The following is a 19,854-nucleotide window of genomic DNA, read 5'->3' as shown; positions in this document are numbered from 1 at the left end:
GGATTTCCAATCCGTCGGAAGCGCCTCGACGCTTTCCACGATTTCAACCCGGTGTGTGCACGAATTTTCATACGTTACATCAGGAAATATCGTCATTATCGCTGCGATTCCCACGCTATAGAGAAAGTCTGTTCGAATAACCGATGCAACGGTGATTAAAGCGAAGAGAAACGTCGATGCCGCGGTAAAACGCATCATCGCGAGTTCTATGCGACTCGTGGTAACGCGAAACGAACGTAACTCGCAGAATATACGAGGAAAAAACTCGAACACGTCGTCGATCGCGTGTTTACACGACAAATTATCGATATTCTAGCTTCGCTGGTGGTCGCGTATAAATGTACAGGCAATTTTTACAGTGCTCTCATTTAACGAAATTAATAAATGGCCGATGTCGAAGCTAAGTTGCCGAGTATTCAAGTTACAACTCGCGGAATTCTGAACAATTTCGGAAACGCTGTGACATTGGCACGAAATTTTAATTGGAGCTCGATTAATTGAGATCTTGTTAATTGAAACCACCGACGTGAACGCGAATTCCTATTACTTGATCGCGAAATCGTAACAATTTTTTTATTTTCATCGCGAAACTCCTATAATATAAATGTAAAGGGGAAAACTATTTCAAAAGAGTTAAAAAGCCCTATTATTCACTGATCTTCTCTCTTGAAAACCTTCTCATAGAATATTAACGCATCGCGGTAGAACTTATTGGACGATCTAATACCCGACTAACGTGGCTTCCAAGAGTCCGTTAAGACTACCGGAATAGCTTTTAAATTACACGGCCCACTTCCAGTCGCATCGAACCGCGAGCTGGCTTCGCGCGCACCATATCCCATCGTGCGAAGGTTTTTGTCTGCAATTTTAATTTTAACGCGAACCATTCACCGGCAGCTTGGTCTTCCGGCGTAGCGGCGCACTTTAATCTTCCAGAAGAACGTCCATTGTATCGTCTCTCCTCTGCCTTTTTCTCTTCCTGTCCTCCTTCGTCGCAGCACCAACCCCTGTGAAACTTTCGCGCACCGACGACCATCGCCACAACTTTTGCGCGCGCTAAATCGCGAACAGAACGTACGAAGAGAGAACAAGATGGGGAAAAACGGCGAGATATCGCGAGAAAGAAAGGAGGACGGCCACGTTTCGCGGTCACCCTCCACCTCCTACCTCACATCGTTCCCTTCTACTCTCTCGAATTAAACACTTTTGCTTTTTACACGGTCCGTGTCTCGCTTCCTTTGTTCTTCAGCGCTGTAATACCGCTGTGCTAACACCTCACTACTCTGCTTGTGGTTCGTTCGAGTTTCTGGAAACTCGGTCGTCCGTCCTTCGGGCAACTGGAACAGAAACCAGCAGAAGGAGCAGCTTTTGAACGCGCGTGACGCATTCAAAAGACTACGTCGAAGCTTCGTTAATGCCGCGGTCTCATCTTCTTTCCCTGATTACTCGCCGCCTGGCCATTTCGCGCGCGCACCACGACTGCCGACCGCGAATCACCCGCGACCACAGAACATCCGAGAGAAGAACGTTAGCAAAGGAGAGAAACCTGGCATCTTTTTAAGTAATGAAATCCTCCTTGGTAGAAGCAATGCCGCTTTCCTTCCTTCCTTCCTTCCTTCCTTCCTTCCCCTTTTCCTTACTCCTTCCTCTCTCTCCTTCTTCGTGATGCTTATTACGCGCGCGCGGCCTCGATTCCTTTCATCCGCGGACTTCTTCTTGTTCGCCGACGAAATTCTTCGGGATTCAATGGAACCGACGAAGGAAATAATACGACCTTCGTTTAAATGGACAGCTTGAATCCTTATCGAGGCAGAAAGGATCCCCTGTTCCCTGAAGCTTTTGTTCGAACGGACCCGAGTGAGTTTATGTTTAATAGAAGTTGGTAGGTTTAGTCGATTGTACCTTAGAACACGGCGCAGCGCTGTACTTTCAGTTTAGTTAAGCTTAATTCTTAAAGTGGGTACGCAGGGTGGTAACGCTCATACGAAGCAAGTCGGACGCTAACAGGTGTAGCAACGTTGGAATTATGCACGTGAGATTATCCTCACTTTACCATATGGACATCACATCTGCTATTTTTCAGAAATTGAAGTTTCCCACATTGCATAGTATAAAGTTAAACTCACACCACGTCGACAACTTAATTGGTGTCGTAAGATTAAGGACCCGGTTCCGCTCAAAGCAAACGAAAGCTCAAAGCAAAGTGTCGTAATCTTCGACATCAGATGAGAACTCGACGATAGACCACCGGACGATTTCGCAAACGGGACGCACCCTCGACGAGGTACGCACAAGACGCGCCACGTGCGAGACGCCCACAACAATTCTGCAGTCGGAGGATTGGACAGACACAGGTTCCCGCCTCATAGAAATCCCCTATTTCGATTAGGATAATAGAGGTAGTTTAATGAGTATAATGCTTTATTAACAGTTCAAAGATATTGTATATTTCCAATAACTTTGTAGAAAAGATAATTACGCTGGTGCGTAAGGTCTAAGTGAAGTAGGTGAATGATCTAGGGATGAATGATAAAGAGATGTTTACTGTTCGAAAGATGATGAACCAGTGAAGTCCGGTGACGATACTGTCGCAAAGGAAAAATCTTACTCGGTGGTGATCGTCCCACCATTGGTCCCTTGCGGGTGGAATCCCGGGAAACATGGGAAAACCCACGTTTCCCCAATTTTTGCCTGATGGAGCGATGGGGAACCTCTTGACTCGAAGATGTTTTGTGCCAATTGACATTGTTCCTTAGGATTATTGCCATCCGATTAATTCTATGTGCACAGCTGGTGGTCGCCTCGAACGTAAAGAGTCACCGGACGTAACAATGCAAATCATATGTTACAACTCCTTAATCTCCCTTCACCTTGAGCGTTAATATCGTTCAAGATTCGCGATCCCAACCGAACAGTTGTAATTTAACTGATCGCCACCTAGTTGAGAGGTCGCAACAATGCACGAATGCGGGTATTTGTATAAGAACGGAAGGAATAATACGTTTTATGAAATCGAGAAAAATGACCAGCGATCGGTTTCCATTGGACGGTCGCAGCCGTCGGAACCTCCAGCTTTCATCGGTCATATTTCTCTTCGTTTATCGATCCAACCGTGTCTGATTAAGGCCGTCCTTTGCTACTGCGACGCTAATTCGACCGACAGACGGTTCCAGCTGCAAAAAATTACGGCTCGGTTCGACATCGGTTTCTCTTTGAAACTCTGGTGACGAAAAATTCGGAAAGTTTGCGTCATGTGGCGCCGAAAGTGTACGGGTCAGCTGGTGTAGTAACACCAAAGTAAGAAAGTATCGGAAGACAGTCTCATGAATGTTGTCAGGAGCGGTTTGCCACCATCTTGTGAATTAGTTTAGCCATTGAAACGACGCAAAAATAATCGGCCAGAGTTCCCGTAGGATATTTTCCTGGCCCATAAAACTATAATTTCGTTCCATCTCTCGTTCTTTTCGCGTTATACTCGTTCCCCTCTCGTTCCCTTTACCTTCAAACTGAAAACAATTCCGGACGATTCAATTTCCTTCCCGTGCAATTGAACCAACAAGAGAGAGAAAGAGAAAGAGAGAGAGGGAGAGAGATAAAAATCATCCTCGGCGACCGAGGGAAATTTAATTTCACGGGGAACGATGTTCAAAGTACCGCGATACTTAAGACTCTGACCTGGCCAGGTATACCGGAGATCGAGAGCAATCGGAAAAACGAAAATAGTTGTTTGCAAACCGTTCGATGGTATCGAGAGACTCGTGGTATATCGTATTTCCTCTGTTCCCTTCGTCGACCTATCGTGGTCATCGGCCGGACCAAACCTCTGGGAATTTCAGATATTAGAGCGTGATTCGTTTTTCTATAGATCGACCGACCGATAGAGAAGGAAACCTTTCACCAAAATTCCACGCTTCGCGGTTGCAACATAGTGCAATCGCTCGAATGGTCAATTTTGATTTCATCCAGAGGCGTTTCATATAGATACATTTCTCGCTAACCGGAACATAGTTCACTTGGATACACGAACAAAGTCCATATTCCGCTAGAAACCACAAACGACCCAAGAAACTCCGCAGGAGCTCGTTTACGTACTCCATTCGAGGGTCTCTCTGTGGTCGAAAGTCAAAGCCGTGGTACCTCGTGAAAAAGCGGCGTTCGTTATCGATTTCTCGTGAAGCAAGGGCCGGATCAAATAAGCGAAGAAGTCGTGGATAGAGAGACTGCCGTTGATGGAACGAAGGCCGCCTGTGATGCTGAATGACGGTCGAGGTCTGAATCGTGCGAAAATAGACGCACGAGAAATGGTCGAGGAAGGAAGAGGTGGGGCGCAAAGGTTGCTCGGGACCCGGCGAAATTTAGTTCCCGAAACGAGGGTCTAATCGCTGCTGCGATATCTCTCAGGACTTTACGACGTCGTCCGTGTACACCTCGCGCGCGCAAACACGGACAAACGTGTACTCATACTTGGGCAAACAAACACACGCTCGAGCAGACCCGCACAAATGGAGCAACTGGCATTTCGACGACGACAGAAAGAGAAGAACACGTGGAAACGTACACGTACACGCGGCACCAAGTAACACACGCTCGTTGCCGCGTGCACGTGAACCGAGATCTCGATTCAAAGTGTAGGTACGGGGGTAAAACATCACCGGCAAGATTACAGCGGAGTTTCGCCAGTTTCCGATGTTTTATCGCGATGACCCCCGGTCGCGTTTCCCCAGCAGAGTCCAGAGGTTGGCTGGCCGTTGGCGTGGAAAATCGGACGAAACTTTGGAATAATACGCTAAGGAGGCGATCTTCTTTCTTCCTCTCCGTCTGTGGACTTCTGTGTGCACGAAGAACACGATTATCGGAAATTCGTGATTCTCGACGTGGGACGCGTTTCACTCGTGGAATGTCATAGCCGTCTGAGACCCGGTCGCGAAAACGGGAGGAAAAGGAAGAGGAGGAAGATGAAAGTTCTCAACGGTTGGGAACAGCGTGAGCGAACAAGTGGAAAGGAACCAGCGGCGAATCGAACAAGCCGAATCGAGCCAGACGATCGCCCAAATGTAAGAAAAGAAGGGAAACGAAACGCATCCACGACGATCGATCGACGTCCGCGACAATTTGCTCGTCGTTCGCGATCAGCCTTTTTCGCGATCAGATTTCACTCCCGTCGTCCTTGACGCCGCGCAAGAACCGAATTCCCGAGCTTTTCTCTACGAGATCTCTCCGGCTGGTACAGAGGATGATTTACGAGCGACACTGATAATTACTTTGGTTGCGTTAATTTTCGAGTCTGATTAAAATGTCGCGTTGAATCGGATAACGGCGGATAAACGGGTCGGAAAAAATCGTCTGTCCACCGCAGATAACTCGCCGTCACCTACGTATTCCCAGAATTTTTAAGTGGATTTCCTCTTTCCAGTCAACGATGCGACGCGTCAAATTCGGCGGAAATATTTTTTGGAAATTTCCAGGATAGCGTGAATTGTAATTTATCTTTACGCTCCTCGACAGTTCGATATAATTTGGAAATAGTGAGAAATGTTACCCCACGAGATAAACAAAGGTTCGTGAAAAATCAGGAAATCATGGCGAAACGACTGGAATGTTTGTACGTCCAATACAGATCAAATGAAAGACAATTAACGAGAGAATAATCGGACAGTCGATCGTTTGAACGAACGCATGCCAGTATAAACGAATTTCACGAGTTTCAGTATCTTCATTTCTTGCTCGTTGCAAATTTCACAACTCATGGCATACACAGAATATGTTCTGTGATAGAAATTTATTTGAAAATAATATATCGGCTCGTGCTAAGATTATCGATCGCCAATTAGACGGATGAATCATCGTTTGAATCAAAGATCGTCTTAGCGACAGGTCGAGCGACCGATTTAACATAATTTAACGAGTAGGACTGTTAAGTGCAGAGACCAGAAGAAAGTTTCGTCAAGACGCAAAGACCTTTTAGCCGGGACAGAACTTTTAACTACTGGTCGTGCTCTCGTTGTTTTTTCCCCTCTCTTTCGCAGTTAGCTTTATGACGCGAAACTAGACGCAATAAACATTCTATTGCGCTGGCCTCGTTATCTTTGCTCTTTTTTCTTGGCAACTCGTGGCCGTAAATACTTCCACTTTAATAAAAATTTGAGCTGACTCGAAATAAAACTTCGACAAACGTGGCGGTATTAGTTATCGAGTTTGCTCCCTTGCGCTCGTTACCTTTTTTCCTTTTCACTCTTCCAGGTGCACCGACACTTTTTGCTCGCACGTTATGGCTACTGATATCAACTTATTTGCGCAGTTAGTTCGATCTACCCACTCTCGTAACTCTTCCGGTAATTCTCCGAAAGAATATGTAACCGTTTAATCTGAGAACCGGCGAGCCAACTTCCGCCGAGTTTCTCCTCTAAATAAAACTTTCTACCTCTCTTCTATTTACTCTACGTCGTTTCCCAGAGCGTTTTCCTAACGTTTAAAAAGATTCGGCTGTAAGATTTAACATCAGTCAATCAATGTCTCGTCGCATCCTGGTAATTTAGACAATTGCTCGCGACACGATACCGCCACCATGCGACGGATTGTAAAATACGCACGGAGGCGAGACAACGAATTTCCATTTGCCTCTAGGGAGATCCTTCATTCGATATTACGCGACCATAATACGAAACGAGTAATGCGGCTGGAATTAAAGCTCGAACGCTCTCCCCTGTCTTCCATCTCCAGCACGTCAATCGGATTGCAGACAGAAATTAATCCATTCTCTACGCGCTCCTAATCAGTCGTCTGATTGTTCGTTTCGTAGAATCGATCGGCTTCTCGCAATCTCCGGAGGATAGGTTTCGGAGAACGATTGGAATTACTCGGCTCGACCGGGTCGCTTCTACGCATCGCAAGAACGAAAGAGAAAACTCCAGGGAGAACTTGTTTTCACTCTTTTTCCTTCGATTCGTCATCCATTTCGTTCTCCCCCGTTTTACACGCGGAAGTTACACGCGAGAAAGCAATCGGTTCGACGTAACCGAGGCACGGTTTCGCAAAATTTCGAATCGTTCCATCGTCGTGTCAGGTCAGGTCGGACCATTTTCTAGCTGTAGCGCGTTGTTTGCTTCTGACCGAGGCGTATTTATCTAATGTAAATTTAATACAAGCCAGGACGATGGCGAATTCGAAATAATTTCCGAAACTTTCTCGTCCAACAAATCCTGGCAGCAGGAGAAAGAGAGAGAAAGAGAGAGAGAGAGAGAGAGAGAATTTGATCAATTTTCCCTTTCCGCGAATATTGTTTATTCTAGTCGAGCGTGTGCAACCGCATGCGCGCGGCTCAGCTAACGCGAATTTAATGCAACTCCGCTGTGGAATTAATTCGCAAATTACCATACGCGGCCGCGGTGGCCCACCGGCCAATGTTTTCGTCGGCTTTTCCCTGTGAAACGCCGCGAAACACCTGGAAAACCAATCTCCGTTAAGCCATTGTGCACTTTCGAATTCGATAGCCGAAAGATACCATCCCCCGGCGATATCCGTGATGCAATCCCGTGTTTCACGGGAACACGGTTCAATTACGGGATCTCTTATTTCAATTTTATAGCGGAACGAGGGAAAGGGCTACGCGGTACGCGCTACGAAAAAGTTTAAACCGAAAACTGTGGTGGAAACTGGGAAATTAATGATGATTGAGGATATTTCATGATTCAACGGGCGTGAGTTATTGCTAGGATATTAAACATATTTCGGTGAAATCAGAGTTTACAACCGTATACAACGATTTAGGAACAAACAATGATTTAAAAGTCCAAGGGGGACACGGCTTGCTCGTTGTAATTGAACCGGAAAAGAGCGTTCTTTGTTATGAACTCTTGGAGGAAATTGAGGTGATTAGCAGCGGGAAATATTGTCCGCGATTAAATCGATCGAAAGCCGACGATGGAAGAAAAACGAGTATCATTAGCGAGCAGGAAGGGAATCGTCTTTCTATGACAACGCCAGACCGTACGTTTCTTTGACGACGCGGCAAAAAATATTGCGCCGCTCGACCGCTATTAATCGTCGGCCATGTTCGACGAGTTCCCAGGCGAATTTTCATCCGAGTATCGCAAATTCCAGGAAAATACCGCGTGCCTGCGTGAAAAATCGCGTCGCCTTTTAACTACTAGCATAAACAAAAGCTTTCACGCTAATGAAAAATATATCATCGTCAGTAAGTATATCTTTCTTGCTAAAACTTTGCACCTGCTCATCGCCATTAGAACTTCCCTTATACCTATGAGATCCGTAATTATGTATTTAAAGAGACAAATTTGAAAAACACCACTTTCTCTAATCGCCTGTCTTTATTGGTGAATCTTTCGAATCCCCTTGAAACAGCGATGACACTCTCGCGAGCAACAGAGCACGCAATAATCGCGCGATTAACCGCACCGCGTTTTCGATCCAGTTTCGCTAAATGGCCGTGACGAGCCAGAAATTCGCGACGAATCCGCGGGATTAAAACTCGAAGCAAGAACAGAGCGTCTGCGATTGAATCCATGCTGGAGACAGAGAAAAACAGAGGGCTGGCGAGAGAGAAAAAAATATTATTTCGTCCGCCGCTCGACCGGCTGCATGCACGCGTCGTTACCTGCATACGTGTCGGGAATATATCTTAATCCGTTGAAGCCCCGGTCTGAATATTTATGCGAGTTGCCGTTCGCGTTGTAAATCGCCGCGAACCCGGCGCCTTTATAGGCTTTATATTTTCGCCAAACGCGTTACCGTTAATTGAAATCGTTCGAGCTGCACCAATACGTGTTTACTTTAATCTTTCAGCTTAAGTTTTCTCCTCCAATCGCTAGAAAAATATCCCGCGTTTCTCGGCCGCATGATTTACGATAAATATTATATGAAACGAATTGAATTTCAAATTAACCCTTTGGAAGCAAGACACCTGGGATTTTGTCGGTTTTATCGAGATGGCCGGGATATCGTATAAATCAAAGATAAGGCCAGCGAGCAGGTTTGAAATGCGCGATACGCGAGCCCGCAATTTAATCCAATTATTCTCAGCGATTAGTTCTCTTGCGTATCGCTAACGTGGCAGCCTCTCTCTCGCTGCTATCCTTTCACCGTTCTCGAACACAGTCAGTCATCTAATTGGCCCGCTCGACTTACCGTTCTAATTGTTTGTTCCCCCTTGACTGCGACTCGGTATGCACGAGGTGGCGACGACAATGACGACAATGACGACGTGACGCCGCATTCGCCCCGCAGCTGTTCGCACCCTCCGCATTTCGACGACAATTGCCAGGATCCTGGCGCTGCAGCGGCGCTCTCTCACGAAACCTTTGAACGTAATTATCGGCGAATTAAACGAGCCACCGGGTCCGCGGTCCAAGTTCTGCTGGCGAGCGTCGCCCGTCGATAAGGCCAATAATTCACACGGAATATTCTCGCGAAACTCAGCAATGCGACCACGCTCGAGTTTATCGCGATAACCGTCGTCCTCCTGCCGAGGAAATCCCCAATTTCTCTCTGTACGTTCTTTAAAATTTGAGGCTCGTGGAATGGAGATATCGATTTGTCTGGAATTGTTGCTGAAACCGATTAAACGTCTTGTTAATCTTGGACAAAATTTAAAGTAGCGCGGGCCAAATATCTTCAGCGGAGACCACAGCTTGATTTACTGAGATTCCTGTGAAACGCGCTTGATTAATTATTCCCGGATGAAGAGCCGACGATTCGACGCGAATCAGAAAATTTCGAGGAAAATGTTCTGTTAATTTGGCCGGCTGACGTGCTGTCGCTAAATCGGGTTTCGAGCTTGATTAACCATTCATCCAGCAGGCGGATGGTGCCGTAGCACTCTCCTTTCGTCCCGATATCGCGAAGTTACGTAGTAAAAAAAAAAAAAAAAGAAAAAAAAAAGAAAAAATATAACAAACCAGAAAGCCTGTGAAGGGCGAAGGGTGGTAAACTGCAACTCCGAGCGTCAGGCACCGTTATGAATTCCTTGTTAGAACGGACCCGGGAACCGTCAGATTTTTATGTAAGCACAGTTATGTCCCTAATTTTTCTCGAAGAAACAGCCCACTCGAGGAACAGTGGAATGTCGAACGGCGCACCGCTCTCCAGAAACTCGCCCCTTTCCCGTTCCTCCTCCTCCGAGCGTAGCTCGAGGCTGTATTTTCAACGAAATCATGCCGTTGAATACACGATCCCCCGTTGCCAGGCGGATTCTTGCGTACAAATAAAAGCACGTAGCTCTCTCGAGGGCCAACTTCAACGCGAGAAATGGCCATCGATTTTTTAGCTTGTAAAAACTGTTTGACGCAACTTGCGCGAGGCTACGAAATAAGGAAAGAAGAAAGAAAGGAAAGGGAAAGCAATCTATCGTTGACTCGGAACAAGGAAACACGATTAATTTCCAGGGGCCTATTCTCCACGTTTTTCTATCCCCCGATTTTCCCTTAGAAAATATAGAGACAGACTGAATTCGAAGAGGATTTGCGAAGAGGGTTGCACGAAACCCTCGGTGGATTCCATAGTCGCTTCGAAGAGGTGATTTTGCGGCAACAATGGCGTTCAGCGTCGATGACATGGTCATGTAAAAGCATGCATCTTGCGGACTTCGAGCGCAGGTATCCCGCTGGCTGAAAACGCCGTGCCGTCGCGTAATATTCTCAAAAAGTGGTCCAAGTGAATAATGATTCCGCACAATGGAATTTCGAAACCTCTCTCTCTCTCTTTCTCTTTCTTTTGCTGCTTAAATGTTTCACAAGATGTGCTCGCAATCTTTCCGCCACTATATATTTACCTTTCTCGAACTTATTATCGACGCGCGTACGCGTCGAGTTCTCGCGGTTTCAGTCCAGGGCTTCTTCTCAATTTTTTAATCGGGCAGTTATGCCTGGTTTGCAGACGACGCTTATGTGGCGAGTTATTCAGCGTGTCACGGTGTCGTTACCGTTTCACCGAAGGAATCGAAAGACACGCACCGAGCCTGAATATCGTTCTGCCTGTACGTTGTCACTCGCTCGTTTGTTCCACGAAGCATGCAGATAAGATACATAAGCGATTTGCCAACAACGTCGAAGAAGATACGCGCGAGAACGGAAACGAGTTCGATGAAACGGGACGATTCGCCGACTGCGTGCAGAGACTAAATGGGAGGACGCGCGATGCTCGTGGAAACTGGTTCAAGTGAATAATGACGCGAAACAATGCGAGCGTTCCACTTTGAAAAGAGCCGATTCTTTGACGACGCGGCCACTTTCGAGTCCTGGCCTGGAATTGCTTTCGCCTTTCGAGCGGAACCGCGGGAAACTCTGCTTCCAATGCGCGTTTCCAGGCTGGCAACGAGAGATCTTTCTAAGACAAAGTCTCGCGTTCCCTTTTAAGGAACGTTCCGTGGCATTCAGTCCCGGTAAAACCTCTCTCTCTCTCTCTCTCTCTTCATCCATCGAAAGCTTGCACGGGGATAGAGGGACGCTAAATGTGGGTAAAATTTCCCCCTGCCGATGAAAGTCAACCGTTCGATTCGAATCGATTCGGCCGGATTCAATTTGGCCGTAGCCAAGCCCGATCGTACGGCGACGAATAAAAGAGCCGACTACGTAGACGATGGTGAACGATAAATCATCGCGAGGACGTGAACGCGAGGAGCGTCGTTGATCGAATTCTTATGAATCGCGCGATTCTTGCCGGAGCTGATACAGATTACTCCGAGCTCCGATCGGATACCGAGTACTTCCACGAGAAACGGGACGCGAGATCCATCGAATCACGGGGCAATCGGGTCCGACGAGTTAGTTGGATATTCGACCTCGTTCCTTTCCCGACGCTCCCTGCCATTTGTCTTCTCCGCCCGCGAGAAGACTTCTCTCTGTCTCTTCCTACCTTTTCTTTTCTCTTTCTATCTTTCTTTCTTTACTTCTTACGGTCCATCTAGCAGTTCGCTTTCCTCTGCTTATTCCAAGCTGCACATCCGGCACGAACAAAATCATAAAAGTTTTAGCCTACAACTTGGAGACGCGAGGGCAAGACCCGTACGCTCGGAAAGAAGCTTTTCGGTGTTAGTCGTTCCGTAACGCTCACAGTCGTTTGTGTTCCCATCTTGTTCTCGTCTATACCTCCTACTCACGTGCTTACCCCTCGATCACCTTACCCCTAAAACGCCTTTGTACGTGTCTGACGTGGGTGTAGAGACGCGTTACACATTCAAGAATCGAATAGGTGTATATATACGTTGTCCGTGAGAAGTCCGTGGCTCGAGTTCCGTCGGCCATTAGCAGCAGCCGTCGGTCCTGAAAATCAGAAAACTTCCCGAAACTGATTCCATCCGTACCTGCTCGCTCTCCCTTCCCTCTCTCTCTCTCTCTCTCTCTCTTTCTCTCTTTCTCTCTTTCTCTCTCGAGCCAATTACTTTCTTCCTCGCGGATTTATCGCACGCCGGCCGATATTAATCGCACCTTCGACGCCGTTCGTTAAGCACTCCTGGCGGAGTTTTTGTTTTTAGCGCAGACGGAAATGGGTTTTTGAGGCGAAAGTGTTAATTCGTTCGTTGAAACATCCACACGATGAAGCGAATATTAGCTCGTTTTGCGTAATATTCGGTAGAGAACGTGAAGCATTATGACTGCCAGAGCGTGATAGTATATTTTTGTTCTTTCGTTTTTTATGGAAAGTCGACGCGAGGTATTATGAGTTCCCTTCAAGAGTAATTTCAGGATATTCCATCGTGTTCTGTTATTCTGTGCACGAGATAGAGGAAATTGCTGGTAGAGAATCGCTTCGTTGGCTCAATAATTACGAATTAATCGTGCGCTAATTCGTTTAGAGCACCGTTTCGTTACTCGCTGTTAATTCATCGTTGATTCGCGTATCGGAGGATCGCAATATCAACGAAACGAAGCATGTCGGTTAGAAGGAAAAAGCGAATGGAGAAAAATTGGAAAGAAAAAGAAAGTAAGATAGGAACCGTGGAAAGTCTGACGATCGACCTGTTTTACAGAGCGTTTACAATCTGCTGGGGGAAACTCTATCGAGGCTGCAACAGTACGCGGAAGCGGAAAGGTGGTTCCAGGCGAGTTTGGCCAGCCAGCCTGACCACGTGCCGGCCCACATCACTTACGGGAAACTTTTGGCCCGAAACGTAAGTAGTTACCAGTTTTAGATCGGTTCTCTTTCATCAGAGCGCGGATCCAGTTTCCAAGTTTACCGCGGCCCGACCAATATCGTTCAACGGAATTTCGTGTACAGCCACCGAGATACGGCTGCTACACCAGGCGTCAGCGCCCGTACTCGAGATACCAGAACCCCCGTAGAAAAACAGAATGCCTTAGGGAGAATCGGCCAACTTTTCGATCGCCATCGCGTCAAAGAACTCGATCCCATCTTCCCAACACCGTTTCACGCTGTTTGCAAAGTAACGCTCTTCTACGGTGCTGCTCGCCGACCGACGGGTCTCCAACACTTGCAAAAGCTACTTTTTCCTTTGAATCGTGATAAGAAGAGAAAAGTAAAGGAATAAAGAGAGAGACAGACAGAGAGAGAAAGTTAGAGTTTACAGTTAGGCGAGGTTTATGATAGTGTCAGAATTGCGGGGATAGTTTTCAAAGTTAATGGCTTTGTAGTTACTTATCGAATTGACAGAATTACGTAATTGACACACAGCGCTAAATCCGTTCGAATTTGAATGGTTCTACGAACAAGTAAATTTACATGGCCACGTCCGTATAACTTGTAGTATCGAAGATCTACCCTAACATAGAGAAAGAAAGAAAGAAGATAAATCATGACAGAGGCTCTTGGCTCGAATATGAAACGATATAAAATAGCATTAGCCGATAACCGGGATTGCAGGCTCTCGCTCAACGAGTCTGGCCACGTAGCGACCCACATCACTTAGCAAACCTTCGACTCGGCACGTAAGTAGTTAGTACTATTTTGGTGCGGTGTAGCGCGGCGCGGCGCGGCGCGCTGGATCGAACACGATAGGCCGGCCGAGAATCGGCTGACCCACATCACTTAAAGAGAAACCCGCCGACGGGAAACAGCGTGCCGTTAAGCTGATTCTGCTCGATCCACCGACCGTTCCGTGTTCCGGCCTGGTCAATCGTTGACCGGAAACCGGTATTTCTCCTGAAAACATATCTAACACGACCGACGATTACGCTCACTGAGCCGAGAGAGATTCGGGACGCGTGATGTTTCCTCCTTCTCTGTACGTGTCTCGTTCTCCAAACGAACCATACACAGGGCATTTCCTTTCGCAGACGTGTCGTTGCTTTTGCGATCAATTATCGTTTGTATCGTAAACGCGTGACGGGACTATCGGTCCTTCGTCTTTCCACGTCGCTCCATAATCACTCGATTCGATTACGTTATACTAATCGATATAGCTTTGCAATAGTTAGGACGTATTATCAGGGACGCGTAATATAGTTGATCGCTTGCAATGATAATATTAGCGAATTGCCAATTTTCCATTAGTCCTTTCGTATACTCGAGCTGTCGCTCGCGAAATAACTTCAAATTGATCGGTCGTAAATGAAATAGCTTCACGGCTGATAAAATTTCATTTAATTTGCTGATTTAGTTGCATCTCTGTCGCAATAAAATTATATTACGCCGCGCGCGTAAATAACTGCGTCAACAATATGAAACAGAGTCACTTGAACCGAAATTTTTCAATATTTTATTGCCCGGTATCGATCGCAAATTGGACGTGCAAACGATGCCAATCAGAGATAATAGACAGCAAATGGAAATTAGAAACTAGAATTTTTATTCGATCGCTCTCGTTCTCCCTCTGTTTCATGAAATAAATCATCACTTTCCCTGTTATTTGTTCTCTTGTTCTCGAAATGTTAAATCTTCATTTCCGGAAGTCTCAGTCGGTAAATTACGATGTGTGTCACGTGGCAACCAGAAGGGTCAATGGAAAGTCAATACCGGTAAACGATGCCGAGCGTAATTGAACGTTTGACCGATAAATGTCGGCGTCCTGTCGCGTAGCCGATGAATTTTCGTCCGTGCAGGCTGTGTTGGCTAGGCGAACCGTATCGAAATTCCATTTCCATCTTTTACACTGTTCCCCTCTGTGTGCGAAGCGAAACGGAATCCTCTGTTTCTCGTTCTCGTGCCCCTAATCGCGTCAGGATAAATTTCGTTACAACGTGACTCGACGATCCGTGAAGGGTAGACCGCGTCTACAATGGCGGCCCGATCGATCGTTCGATTACTGATTTACCTTGTTTCTTCCGCAGTCGAGCCGTGTGCTGGAGGCTGAGAGATGGTTCCTGAGAGCCCGTAGATTGGCGCCGGACGACTCGAGCGTGCACCATCATTACGGTACGTATAATTGCCAGTGTCTTTAATTAAAAAGGAATCGTTGAATAATCGAACATCATCAGACAGATTTCTCATCCTTCATCCATCCGCTAGTCTGAAACGTCTGTAGTCTATAGCCATTCGTGAAATAACAAGAGGTACTCGTTAATTATTAAAGCAACGAAACACGAGACCTAAGCGCATCCTCGTCGTTGTCAAGCAAATTGGAGTGGTCTGCGACAGATTCATCTTCTGGCCCGTTGTTCCGCTCGGTATAATTGATTCCTCGACTATACGGCACAACCAGTAAAGACGTTGGTAATCCTCTTCTATGTTGAAACGAGAGAACGAAAAGAAAACAAACCGCGGAGATAGAATAATGTAACGGACGTAACGATAAGGGAGGTTTACGGAGATCTTTTCAAGGAACCGTTTTATAGGGAAGATAAGAAGATCGTAAGATTCCGCCTGGTCGTTCTAAATACCGGTGTAATATTTTCCTGGGGGATGAAAGTAGAAACTGCGGTGGGAAAGTGGGTGGTGGCAACGATGAAGGGCGTTAATCGAAAAAAGAGACGGCCACAAGGGAATAGCGAATATCAGAAGGAAGGCAGCAGCCGGAAGGAGATCGACGGGTATTGAAATTCCAGAAAATCGTCGCAATTCCTAGTGCTCGTCGCATCGTTCTATTCTCCGTTCACGCTTGCCCTCCGCTCGAACCGCATTCAGACTCTGGTTCTTGGATCTTGGTTTGGCAACATTCTCTTCTCGCTAGTATTTCACCCACCCTTTCAAAAATCTATCCTTTCCATTTGCAAAGGACGTGAAAGGAGATGATCACTGGCATCGGTCAGCCGATTCTTTGCGGTCAGGATTAATCTACTCGCCAAAAAGAGTCTCGCGTTGGAGTCGGATTTTTCAAGCGCAAAAACCATCGCGGTTTATCTCTCTTAGCAGCACGCGTCATTAGGCAGTGGTCCACGGAACGTCGCATTATATTATACTTGATATATCACGAGTTGCGTTTATAACGTTCGTCCTCCGCCAAGTCTCGCCAGAATTTTGAGGACAATCCTGGCAACCTTGACCTTATGTATGTCTTATGCTACTCTCGTGCAACATTCTGTAACGAGTTAAAATATTCACATATATGTGTGTGTGTGTGTGTGGAAGATAAGTTTTCGTCTTTTGGCGACGTGTGTTTTAATTAGAAAATAATATATGACGAAAGGATAACAAAGTATATAATTCACACACGTTTATCCCTTGTCACTTGGGACGTCCATTATTCAGAAGAAGCTACCACGCATTCTTCGTGGTATTAATAATATGATATCGTGGCCCTCCTTTTGAGGCAGGTTTAATCTAGCCGCATAGACCTCGTTGCTACAAGGAGATGGAAAGTACCGCTAAGAGCAAATTGTTTTGGGCTGATCTTAAGTCGACTTAATGGTTTCAAGGTTGACCAATCTATCCGAGCTCCGCCTCATTCTAGAGAAGGTTTCCCTCGACTGTCATAGTGTGTTGATCATTAAGCGACCTTCATAAGTTTATGCTATCTCAATGTACTCACGCATAATCACGCATATCATACACTTGCACGCCATTCCTCGTATTATTACTAAAAACAAAATTGTTAATCCGACTGTGCAAGCTTACAAGCCAGAAACTGTTCCTCTAGAGAGCAAGATTTCGAACGTAACGTTGTACGTATAACTTTGAGACGGTCTGTGGCTTTGCAGGACTGTTCCTGACGTCGCAGGGTCGGCTATCGGAGGCGGCAGAGGAGCAACTCCGCGCCGCCGAACTTTCCAGATCCGATTACGAGCTGTCGATGGCGGCGGCGTCCGCGCTGCGCCAAGCGGACCGGCTGGAAGATGCGGAGGTGTGGTACAGGCACGCGGCCACCTTGAGGCCGCACGAGGCGCGAAGTCACACAAATCTCGGCGCGATTCTTCACCTGAACGGGAAATACAAGCAAGCGGCGGCTGCTTACAGCGAGGCGTTGAGGCTGCAGCCAGGCGATGCGACGACCATCATGAACCTACACAAATTGGCGGCCACTCTCGCGTGACCTCGTCACAAGACCGCGGCGAACACCCAACAGAGAAACAAGTGTGTGTACGATACGATCCCAGGAAAGACCCTCTACCGACTCGCCGTATTTCCTGACCCCACGTCACCCCGATCTTCCTCCCGATATTCGTTTATATCCGTCGACCGGCACGCCAACGTCGCGGGGCGGAAGCCCCCGGGGACCTTGACGCGCTATCGACTCGTATCGCCTGCTATGGTATGTAAAGAATAAAGCTTCCTTTATTTTTCTCTAACGAGCTATATTTCTTTATTATCCATTGTTACCGTTCCCCTTATTCCGATTGTTAACCGTTTCGGTATAAAACGACGTGATGCAAATGTAGGTTTGTGTGATTGCAGAGAGTAAGAGAGAGAGAGAGAGAGAGAGAGAGAAAAGAAAAAGCGTGGAAGAGATAAAGAGATGGTGGAAATGATCGAAGACTTGGATTGAGTTAATCATAGTCTCCTTTGACTGAGTTAATGATAGTCTTATAATAATAATCTATGCGAAAAATCATAAGAGAGATGCAGGTAAGTGCACGTTCAGAAATTTCATAAATTACAACGGTAGGTTGGCACAAAAACTTGGAGATTCCCGAGGAATCTCCCTCGAGGTATCCATGGATCACTCAGCAGCCGTCAGCGTCGTATTTTCCCCCGTACGACAAAAAAAGAACGCCAGAAGCGTCCTAGAGAGTAAACCCTGATTTTCTCGCATGGAGGGTGTGAATCGTCCGCACGAGTTTTCTTACCTCCTCGGTCCCGGTTTTCAAGACGTGGAAGCTCCATTAATATCGAATCTATTTGCACGGCGGCGCCGACTGGAATATTTAAGTTTACACTTTAAATCACACCCCCGAGCGAGTGGTGGAGTCGCGGCCTCGGAAGCTAGGGAGACGGGAGAAAAAGACGGATGAGGGTAATACCGCGAGAAAGGTAGACACAGTGTCGTGAGACAGAAAGTATGAGGGGAAGAAGAAGAGGGGGGAGGTCAACGTGGGCTGGGGGAGAGAGAAAAGAGGGAAAGGAGAGAACGAAGCCACCTGTCGCTCCCGTCGCCCTAGCTGAGACAGTCTCGACAAACACTCGACAGGTGCCGCAGCGATTACGTACCTTTATTCCGCGAAGAACTCGCTTCGTTATCTTTAAAGCGGAACTCGTCGAGACGCCAAGCCGAACGAGTGCTTCGTTTAGTCGCTTTAGTCCAGGTCGCATCGCGTACCATTTCGTTTCGACCTTTTCTCAGCCCCTTTTTTCCCCCTTTACTGCCCCCATCTTCTTTTAACAGTAACTTTACCGTCCCGTATCTTCGCGACGTTACGTCGCGTCGTCTGCTTGTCTCCCGACGCGTTTCTTTCTCCTCCCCTCGTTCCTGTTAATATTTCACGTACGCTTACGCAGATGCCATCTTTCCCTCCGTTCGAACCCTCGGGAATTCTCGTTTGGCTTGTCGACTTCGATTTTTATAAGTAGCCTCCGAAACTCGGCCAGAAGAAACGACGACGACCGTGGGAGTTGCTTTCCATCGAAATAAAAGACCGCTCCCTAGCTCGGTTCACAGGATCTCCGTTTCTTTTTGCTCGAGTCACACCGCCCGCCCCTTTCCTAGTTTCTTCCTCTCGGTTCCCTTCTCTCGTTCCTCGCTTAAATGTCATTGATTTTTAGCCGCGAGCTCGTCGGTAAGACAATTTAGGGTGGAATGTCTCGTGCGCCGTTTCGTTTCTCTCCCCGTGAACGCGCCCTTTTATTCTTCCACCTCTTCGAACCGTGTCCCAAGTTTCTTGCGATCCTCGTCCTTTCTCCACCCTCTTGTGAAACGTGTCACGCCGTTGTTTCTCCTCTCGACACGCCTTCACCGCCTCAGACCCGACGTACCCGCTTTGCTTACAGATTAAACGTATCGTTCTTTCGTTTTTCTCCTCGCCACTCCACCGGTCCTGCTCGACCATGGTAATTCTTATAATTAGTCACAGTCGGCCATGGTTTAGCTCGCACCGTTTTTTTCTTTTTTTTTTTTTTTTCTTCATCTACTTTATTCTAAAAACGAAAAACCTCTCTCGAATTAGAACCATCCGAAGCATAGCCGCGTAACGCTCAAAATTATGAGATTCATGGAAAATTTATCTTTCATCTCTTCCTATCTTTCTAGTCTCCGAAATTTCATATCTCATTTTTATTTCAATAAACAGAAAGATTAATTTTAAAAGAATCTTTACGAATCGATTCAGAGTAACGATACATCCCTCGGTATTTTTGTTACTTTTTATCACGATTTTGATAAAACCAAGAAGTTTTATTCCCGATAGAAATATGCGATTGCTTGGAAAGTAATGCAAAAGGGAATAGCACGGCTACGATAAAATATTATTCCACTTTCAATATTATAGAGCAACTCCCATAATCTTCAACAGTTCCACTAGATCTGGAAGACAAATTTCGCTGTTTCTCTTCGGCAGTCATAGTACCTTTCTCCGG

General features: G+C 46.6%; 1 protein-coding gene across 2 annotated transcripts in view; it reads left to right on the top strand.

The window, feature by feature from the left end:
- The window catches only part of LOC126914014 (protein O-mannosyl-transferase TMTC2-like), a 164,698-nt gene extending 147,065 nt beyond the window's left edge, over positions 1-17,633 (top strand). The window contains exons 8-10 of one of the 2 annotated variants that reach the window (XM_050717414.1): positions 12,983-13,123; positions 15,240-15,324; positions 17,046-17,633. In XM_050717414.1, the coding sequence (XP_050573371.1) occupies positions 12,983-13,123; positions 15,240-15,324; positions 17,046-17,377 (558 nt within the window). In that variant the 3' untranslated portion in view covers positions 17,378-17,633. The remainder of the gene's footprint in view (positions 1-12,982; positions 13,124-15,239; positions 15,325-17,045) is intronic. The other variant, XM_050717415.1, reaches the window with a different exon arrangement.
- Positions 17,634-19,854: the final 2,221 nt, after the last annotated feature.

The sequence above is a fragment of the Bombus affinis genome, chromosome 3 (genome assembly GCF_024516045.1).
Source record: "Bombus affinis isolate iyBomAffi1 chromosome 3, iyBomAffi1.2, whole genome shotgun sequence".
Lineage (NCBI taxonomy): Eukaryota > Metazoa > Arthropoda > Insecta > Hymenoptera > Apidae > Bombus > Bombus affinis.
This window is presented reverse-complemented; position numbering and strand designations above follow the sequence as displayed.